General features: G+C 49.0%; 1 protein-coding gene across 1 annotated transcript; it reads right to left on the reverse strand.

Moving 5' to 3' along the window:
• Positions 1-4,031: 4,031 nt before the first annotated feature.
• Positions 4,032-8,990, reverse strand: LOC142094380 (uncharacterized). Its single transcript, XM_075176461.1, has 2 exons — positions 8,730-8,990; positions 4,032-6,314 (listed from the first exon to the last, which is right to left on the reverse strand). The coding sequence occupies exons 1-2, from the start codon at positions 8,932-8,934 to the stop codon at positions 5,413-5,415; spliced, it is 1,107 nt and encodes a 368-aa protein (XP_075032562.1). The 5' UTR covers positions 8,935-8,990; the 3' UTR covers positions 4,032-5,412.
• Positions 8,991-9,754: the final 764 nt, after the last annotated feature.

Genomic DNA, 9,754 nt, shown 5'->3' on the forward strand with positions numbered 1-9,754 from the left:
TCCATTCTGCACAAGATCTGCGTCTCTCTTCCACTCTCATCAGTTCCTCCCATTCTCGGTTACAGGACTTTTTTCGTGCTGCACCCACTTTGTGGAATTCCCTCCCTCGCACAGTAAGACTTTCCTCTTGTCTTCAAACCTTCAAGCGTTCTCTGAAAACACCTCTTCAGACAAGCTTATAATATTTCTTTACCACCCTCTTAATATCCCTAGATTACCCTATTACCACCCTCTACACAGCTAACACATATCAACAACCCTCTGACCAAGATAGTTGTGTGACTGAGCATACAGCCCACTAAATACTTTGTAACCCTTGCATTCTGGCTGAGCAAATATCAAACCATTGTCCCATAGATTGGCAGCACACTCTCCCTGCCTGTCTCTGTTGAACGGACCTGCACATAGTGTGCAGCCGTTGTCAGCAAGACCCTGCTAGGATCCGCCACTGTAGCAACGGGGCCCATGCTGATAATGGGGCCCACTACCGCCACTGCCAGTGTCCATTAAATAAAAATAAAATAATAATTATACTTACCAATCCGACAGCGCCAAGGACCCGACATCCTTCTCCCTGTTCCCTTCTCACTGCATCACACCCAGCATTATCAGTCAGGAACGGCGCAGAGAGGAGCCACAAGCATGAAGAAAGAAGGCAGAAGAGAAAGAGAAGAAAAAAGGCCAAATAAAAGGTAAATAAAGGAACGGAGGCAGCGGTGAAGGGGGCACAGTGTGATATGGAAGTGGGCACAGTATGATGGTGAAGGGGACCATGGACACAGTGTGATACAGAAGGGGCACAGTGTGATGGTGAAGGGGCTAGGGGTACAGTGTTATACAATAGGGCCCAGTGTGATACAGAAGGGGCACATGTTATATATTTATATTTCTTATACTTGAAATTTGAAGTACACAGAACAAAGAGCTACTATATGTTTTTGTTTTTGAGTGCATGCGTGTGTGTGTCTGTGTGTGTTTGTGAAGGGAGGGGGTCCGGGGCCCAAAGAAAATTTTTGCACCTTGGCCCACAACTGGCGAGCTCTGCCTCTGACACACTATACAATTCACTGTCTGCCACTTTAATTCACATTTGGGTGGAATGTCCCTATTAAACCTCAGTCCTTAAAGATCAATTTCCTTTGGGCCCTTGTCGATTTCCACCTGTTGCTGCTGCTCTCGCTTTTCTGCAAAAAGGAAGGTGTGCGATGCAGGTATTGTTGGATTCTCCTTGCTCCAGCTGACCAAGTCTGTTTGTAGACATTGTGTTGGCGCTGGAAGCGTGCAGGACCAAGAGAGGCAACAGTAGGTAATATGTGGGTGGCATGATGGCTAGCATTGTTGCCTCGCAGTACTGTGCTCATGTCTGCGTGGAGTGCTGGGTTCATGAGTTCAATTCTGAACAGGGCCCTATCTGCATGGGTTTCCTCTGGGTTCTTCAAAAACATAATTATACGATAATTGACCATAGTCTATGTTATAAAATGTATACGGAAAGCTCCAATGGAGCAAGGATTAATGTGAATAATTATACATTCTCTGTACAGCGCTGTGTAATATGATTGGCACTATATAAATAAACAATAATAATGGTAGGTGGGTGGAATACGGCGTGACTTTTGGGATAGGCTGGAATTATTTTTTAAAAATACCATATTCTGTTAAAAAAATCCTTATTTATGATCTATAAATGTAAGCAATTATTTATTCTTCTAAATGCCAGGAAGAAGAAAATATTGGCGTGGCCGCTGACATCGTATCTTTCTACAACATAATCTTTGTTGTCTTTGTACACATAATTCCTCCCATAAAGCTGATTAAGCTTTCCTTCTTTTTTTGGTGTGTCCATTGGCCAAACCATTTCGGATTTATTTATTTTTTGTCTGTTTCAGTGCTGAGCCCCTGCAACTTTTTTTAGTAGAATTTTTTAAAAAAATCCAAAGAATAGAAGGTACAGTCTGTTAAAGGCTGTAGTCTGGTGCAGAATCAAATGTTTTGAATCTTTCATTGAAATGTTACAAAACATAACATCAATATCAACTTTCCTGTCAGCAATAAACACAGATGCCAGCACTGAGAATTAAGAATCACTTATTCTGAGTTTTACAAGTGTGTTATTTCCTGCTGACAAAATAGTCCCTGGTGTGTGTGGTATGGAATTTAGACTGTAAGATCCAATGAGACAGCAACTGATGCATGTTAGTCAATATTCTCTGTAAAGTGTTGTTAATATAGTGGCTCTATATAAACAATAATACTACTGAGTGGAAATTACTCGACTATCAAGAATCCAATTCATTAAGGATCTTTACTTGAGAAACTTCTTATTTCAGTCTCTTGGACAAAACCATGTTACAATGCAAGGGGTGCAAATTAGTATTCTGTTTTGCACATAAGTTAAATACTGACTGTTTTTTCATGTATCACACAAATATCAACTTTAAATTTCAGTGTACAAATAAGCTATCACGTATTTGTGTGCTACATGAAAAAACAGTCAGTATTTAACTTATGTGCAAAACAGAAAACTAATTTGCACCCCTATTGAGGAAACTGCAAACCAATCCGACAGAGGGTAGACAAGTCTCCAAGACAGCCACAATGTAAATAAATGAAACGTAAAGAGGCTTTGCCATGGATTATCCATTTTCTACTGTAAATAAAGCTCTGTGGAAACTAGCTGTGCTTGTTGTTGCCAATGCTTATTTTAATTATGAGCTATAACAACAGATGTATTATGGGATATAGAATGAGGACCAGCTGGGGTGTCCATAACAGATGCCAGAGGCAATTGTGCCAATTTATGGATTTGTTTTTGTTGCGTTCCATAAAAATTGTTACCTGCTGAAGGAAGACTATATTGATATAAAATGATCTATGTAAACTTCTCCACTGATTACTTATGATGAGGAAAGTGATCTGTGAGACTGATGGGAGAAATGGCGATAGAGACCTCCTTCATTATTGATTAAGGATTTAAGCAAAATAAGGGTGAATCTGCATGTGTATATAGCATACTTGCCTACCTTTGTATCCGGGAGAGGGCCGTGTCTAGAGGGTGGGTAGGGGACGGGGCACGGTGCCGCAATTCACCGCAGGGCCGGATTAACCATAGGGCTAACTGGGCTACAGCCCAGGGGCCTATGGCATCCAGGGGGCCCTTGAAAGTGCTCAGCAGCAGTATTGATCGGTCAGCCCAATCAGTGTTGCTGAGCACTTTCACTGCGGCCCTTCTCCGGCGAGCTGTAGTCTCCTTACTGAGATCTCGAGGTCTCACTCTCACGAGATCTCCTCAGTAAAGAGCGTACAGCGCGCCGGGGAAGGAGCTAAGTGCCGGGGGGGGGGGGTGCGGGCAGCTCAGATCACGGGGGGGGCCCTCACGGGGGAATGGAGGACCCCTTAGCCCAGGGGCCTCCATTCCCTTAATCCGGCACTGGATGCAGGAGATTTGCCAGCTCTCCCGGGAGTCTGTGAGACCGACCGGAATTTCGGGAGTCTCACGGACATTCCGGGAGAGTTGGCAAGTATGGTATATAGTATTATGTTTAATTGCAGAATTGGTAAATATATTTGTATAAACAGATATAATTTATCATAACTGTAGATATTTAGGTAAACGGATATATTTATTATTGAGCCAAATGCCCTATGGCCAGGCGAAAACGTACGTCCTAACAGTCTAAGCTATCGTCTGCAACAAGATTCGCGGGAGATAAGCTCCCCCATATGCAAAGAAACAAGATACACAAATCCATACACAGCAATCACACTGTATACTCTGAATTGGCCCAGCAGACCCTTTGTAGCTTACTCTATCTTGCTACAGCAGGAGACACTGCACCTAAGCGGAGCTCTCCTCATCAAGGTATAACACCAGCAAGAATAGTGACTCTTGTGAATCAAGCCCTACAGGCTTCACACAGACCAACATGGGCTTACTGCCTCATAAAGGGCTCACTGTGTATGTTCCCACAAACTTCACATCAACCTTAAACTTTAAACATTGCATGCAAATAAAGACGCGTAGACCTGGATAAGTTATTAAAAAATGGCAGGAATTTTATTGTAAGGATTCTATATTAACTAAAACCTATGGTGGCGGAGAAAGAGCACTGCGTAACAGCTCATGAGCTGATAGCACAAGATCACTTAGTGGACTGGCGCAAACCGCCGTGAGTCCTCAAATCACGGGGAACAAATCCCTACATACTTAGCGCTGAGTTGACGTCAGAGTGACTGCCCCTTACAACTCACACTGCCCTCCCTCACCGAGCCGAACAGGGACCCTCCTCACCGAAGGACCAAAAGGAGTTACTGATGCTTCAAAGGGGGCAGTGACCTACGACCAACTACCCGTGCGCCCATTAATCAGCCGCTGAACGCAGTGCCTTCCTACCCCGCTGCGCCCTACAGACGCCGCAGCCCGCCACCCACTAACCGAAACACGCCGCCACTCCCCCGCAGATCCTATCTATGAAGAGCTTCATACCCTCTTCGTTAAGGTGAACGCCGTCCCGTCTAAAAAGGTGTGGTGACTCCACCCCCAACCCCGGATGGTCGATGACTATACCTCCCAAGGACCGAACTACCTTCCGGATGGCGCTATTTAACTTCCTAACCATAACCGTCATTTTCTTTAAGGGAATGGGCGTTCTCCATGCCAATCGGGGAATTAAAGCCGACCAACCAATAATGATATCAGGCCACGCCTCGTGTATTCGTCGCAGGTCCTCCCGAATTACTATGATGAGATCTAAGGACTTTCCTTTTCCCAAATCATTACCTCCTGCATGTACTACCAGTACGTCTGGTGGGCCTTGCTGTCTAATGAGCCTTGTCAACCACGGAATAATATCCGGCCAGCCTAAACCTCTTTTCCCCCACCATCTTATAACCGTACCGCCATGATTCGGAATAACCTTAGACCCAGGGTGGCCAGCGGCCCAAAATATAAATGAATGACCGATGATCCACACCACCTTAGCTGGAACACCATCACCTGAAATCAGAAAAACCGTGTTAACAACCATACCTTGGAGTTGGGAAGACAGCCAGGTTTGGTATAGGAAGGTATGATAAGAATAGTACGCGGAAAATTCGATCACAAGGGGGGGGGGGGGGGAGGGAAGGACACACATATGGGGGGCAGACCACCCAGGCGAAGGTAAACAACACCCGGAAAAACCCCGGCAGCACACCACTAATCAGGACTTACGCCCAGGGAAACCCGGGTGAAAATCCCTTCGCGCCCCCACTTTAAAGCGGCGAGCGGAAAAGCCCAGGGTAGCCCACCAAATGGAGGGAGAAGATGGGATGGGTAGGGGAAATGGGATGGGACGGTTGAAGACTCAGGAGAGAAGTAGAGGTAGAAAAGAAAAAACTGTAAAAAACCAAAATTGATTAAACATTACAACATCAGTCAACAACCTTGTCAATTCTAACATATGACTTAAAAGCCGCAGATTTCCATCGCCCCAGTGCTTTTATAGCTTCGCTAGAAGAACCTGCCAAGGCAGCGGATGTAGCTGCACCGATCCTAAATGAGTGTGTCCCGTATAATGTACTGTTTAGATTAATAGACTGCAAGGTATGTTTTAAAATGGTCGCGAATTGATATTTTGTCAACGGTATACCATTAGCGTGACACAGAAACAAATTAGCATGAGGTCTTTTACTCATAAACAATGATGCTAACCTGACCGGGCAAATAAGACATGGCTGCTGAGAGGTTAACTGGACCCATGATCCCCTGCCACTTTGGTCAGTCTTTGATTTAACTATTTTGCAGGCTAAGATCCCTTCGCCCAGACCGACATGCTCAACTCTCAAACCTGACTCCTGATGTCCCCTGGACCTGGCTACCAACTCTGAGATGCGAAAGGCTCCAAAATAAGCCATGGAAAAGGCCAAACTAAATAAAAGTTTCTCGTAACTATCTAAGGTAACCGACCCCACATTCCCTATCAGATCTTCCAAAATGTTAGAGGTAATCGGTAAACGGGTATCGGCATGAGAGGGACGGACTCTCCCCCATCCCCTCAGAGCCTTATTAATCAAAAATCCTTTTGTGACGTCAGGGTAACCGTGCAGCTTGGCCATAAATGATATCCCGGCCAGGGTGGATGCCATAGTAGTCCTTGAATCTCCCTCCGAGTACCTATCCCACATAAAGGCTAGCATGGCATCTTGCTGACCTGCCTCTGATTGGTCCTTTTGTCTGCTGAAAAGCAACCACCGTCTCCACGCCGACTGATATGTTTTCAGGGTGGAGGGAGCTATTGCTTGTTCCGCGAGCCCTCTTATGCCGGCTTGATGATCTGCCAAACACAAGAAGGACACGGGGTACCAACATCGTCCGCTTGAGGAGCCAGGTTGCGAAACCTGCTCCAATGGAAACGAGATAACGCGTCAGCTAGGCAATTCTGCACCCCCGGGACATGTTCAGCCCTGAACGAGATGTCATACTGTAGACAGCGCAGAACTAGGTGACGCAGCAGCGAAATTGCATGTTGGGCCGAAGCGCTCTGCTTATTGATGGACTGGACCACCCCCATATTGTCACACCAAAAGACTATGTGCTTACCCCGCAAAGCGGGAGCCCACAGTTCGATTGCTACCACAATCGGGAACAGTTCGAGAACCAACAAGTTCTTAGTGATACCGTCCCTATGCCACTCCTCGGGCCATTCCTCCGCACACCAGTGACCATCGAGATAAGCCCCAAAACCGGAAGCCCCTGCAGCGTCCGTGAACAAATTGATTTCAGAGTTCGTTACCGGAGGTGACGGCCAGATACGCTTGCCATTGAAACCCCTAAGGAAAATGAGCCATATCTGCAGATCCTCCCTAACCACTTTGGATAGACTTATGATTGCGTGTGGCCTACTCCTACCTGCTGTGGCTCTTTGCAGCTTCCTACAGAAAACCCTCCCCATGGGGATCACCCGGCAAGCAAAGTTGAACCGCCCCAACAAGGACTGTATCTGCCTCAGGGGACTAGCGTTTGCCTCTAACACTTCCGCAATGGCCTCGTACATCTTAGTAACCTTATCCTCTGGGAGCCTACAGAACCCTGCCTTCGTGTCGATCTCGATCCCGAGGTATGATAGGCACGTAGTAGGGCCCTCTGTCTTGTCTGCTGCGATGGGAACGCCTAACACCCTAAACAACGCCTCCGTGGAAAAAAGGGTATCACGACAACTCGTGGAGTCAGGAGGCCCGATCACCAAGAAGTCATCCAAATAGTGCGCAATCCACCGACACCCCGTCCCCGCCTGAATGCACCAGTGCAAGAAACTGCTGAATTTCTCGAATAGTGCACATGAAATCGAACAACCCATGGGAAGGCAGCGATCGATATAGTATCCACCACGATGCCGAAAACCCATGAATTGATACGACTCGGGGTGAAGGGGTAACAATCTAAAGGCCGATTCGATATCCACTTTGGCCAGCAATGAGCCCCTGCCGCATTCCTGCACCAGGGCTAGAGCCGATTCAAATGACTGGTAACTGACTGAACTGAGATTAACGTCAATTGCATCGTTAACCGACTGACCAGCGGGATAAGACAGGTGCTGGATCAGTCTGAACTTTCCCTCTGTTTTCTTGGGAACTACGCCTACCGGGGACAAAATGAGGTTGGGAATAGGAGGGAGTCGGAACGGGCCGATCATGCGCCCCAAACCAACCTCCTTGCCTATTTTCTCGTCTAGCACCTCCGGGAAAGCGAGCGCAGATTTTAGATTCACCGGAGCTGCTGTGGAAATGCTACCCTGAACCGGAAGTTTGAAGCCAAAATGGAAGCCGTCGTGGAGTAGGGCCGCGGTCTCCCTATCATCAAACCACGACAGCCACTTGTCCAGCTCGGTCAGATCAATTGGCGATGGCCCCTTGACTCGGCAGAGTCGAACCAGCGCCTCTTCCCCTTCCTCCACTTCCCCGAGCCTTGGCACAATCGGTGGCTGGATGATGGCCGCCGCAGGCTGTACAAGTGTGCCTGAATCTGCAGAGTGAACCTCTTTGACAGGCCCCTGCATTAAAATCATAACACCTTCCTTTCGGGGGGAGGGCGTTTTGCGCCCTCCCCGGCCCTTGAAACCGTCTACCTGCGCTACCCTCTGCAGTCTGATTGCTAGGCCTCATTAGCTCCAACCATGTGTCAATGTCCTTATATCCGAGCGGAAGCTTCTCTCGCCCGCTCATCCGCTTCCTGAAAAGCTCGTCATATGCTCTCCAGATTACCGGGCCGTCCTTTATGAACATCCCGCTAATCAGGTGCATATATCTCCACACCTCCGCTTGCTCGCTGGGCCTGGACTCTAGATATATTGTGGCAAAAATGGAAAATGCATTCGCCCATCTAGAGAAGGATCTGTACTTCTCCTCCCCCATGCCCGATTTTTCGCAGGCTGCTGCCAGCGCCTTCTTATCCTCACCGGTTAACGAGTACATATCCACGTACTTGCCCCTTCTGATTCTATCCCGCACACTGGGCCTAATACCGTGAGTGATCTCAAGGGATTCTACCTGCCCCAACTCGCTACGGACCGCTGGTAGATCTGTGTCTCCTGACTGGGATGCGTGCTTACTCCGCTTACCTAGCAATTCAGTCTCCAACAACTTAATTAGTTTCCTGGGTCTATCACCCGAGCCAGAGGACTCACTATCTGTGGAGAGGACGGGTGAATCCAACAAGTGTGACTTATGTATAGTAGCGGAACTGGACTCACCAGCAGGAGCAGGATTCCCATCACCGACAGACGTCTGCCCTAGCGACACAGCTGTGGCCTGTCCTCCTGACGTGTCCTGGATCTCTTCCTCCCTCCGTTCTGCCGTCGTCTGATCCTGAGCCTCAGCACACGGACGATCGCGACTGCCGACCCTCGTCTCCGGATGCATAACAGTAGGCTCTGAAACGGAAAGGGGGACAGTCATCTGATGTCTGGGTAAATAGTCCAAGCGCCGCCGCGCCGTGTTACTATCCCTATCTACGGTAGAGAGGTTAGGGGCTGACACACGGGCCGTACTGGGGGACGCTGAAAATGACTCCCGCCTCCGCTGTAAGCGGCTATCCCCAAGGAGGGGAGGGGGCCCTGAACCAAAGTTACCGCCGCTGGAATGGTGATAATCGACTACGAAATTGTCGGACCTACCCCCCAGACCCCCGTAATAAGGCCCCCCCGCCCCGTACCCCGGGGAAGAGGCCCAATGAGACGTGTATAGGCGAGACGCCGGAGGGGACATACGCTGGCGTTGAAAATAGGGCCACACCGGCGCCTGGGTGTTGTCTCCAAAATCTCTTGTGTGTCTGGCGGGAAGTGTGCCCCCCCCTAGTTGGTGACGGTGGTCCCCGTGAGGTGGGGTACGGGCCTGGGACATGTTCGGACCCTGCTGATCCCTACCTGGATTAGGCCCCCATGCAGATGCCCCACTACTATGGGGGAGAAATGGGCTGGGAGGGAAGGACAATTGATGGGGGGCAGGAGGGTTGTGCTCCTGATACCTAGCCCTCATAGCTGGTTCAGGGGGGGTGATGGGGCATAGGGTGTCTAGGGCCTGGCCCCTGCTCCTGACAGGACTGGGGGCATATCCGCCTGCCGGGGGAGGGGGGGTGCCTGCCTGCCACTGCTGGGGCTGACCGCTGCTGTCACTGACAGGGCCGCTGGCTGACCCTGCAGCCAGCCATGCCGAGGAGTCTGCGTGGCGGGACCCGGCCGGGCGCGATGGGGCGCGCGTTCTGCGCATGCGCGAACCG

Source organism: Mixophyes fleayi, chromosome 6, assembly GCF_038048845.1.
Source record: "Mixophyes fleayi isolate aMixFle1 chromosome 6, aMixFle1.hap1, whole genome shotgun sequence".
In the NCBI taxonomy this organism is placed as follows: domain Eukaryota; kingdom Metazoa; phylum Chordata; class Amphibia; order Anura; family Limnodynastidae; genus Mixophyes; species Mixophyes fleayi.

Coding starts and splice junctions, on each gene's coding strand:
- LOC142094380 (XM_075176461.1), bottom strand. CDS start 8,934: ATGACTGTCCCCCTTTCCGTTTCAGAGCCTACTGTTATGCATCCGGAG. Junction 6,315..8,729: donor TGGGAATCCTGCTCCTGCTG/GTGAGTCCAGTT, acceptor TGTGTTTGGCAG/ATCATCAAGCCGGCATAAGA.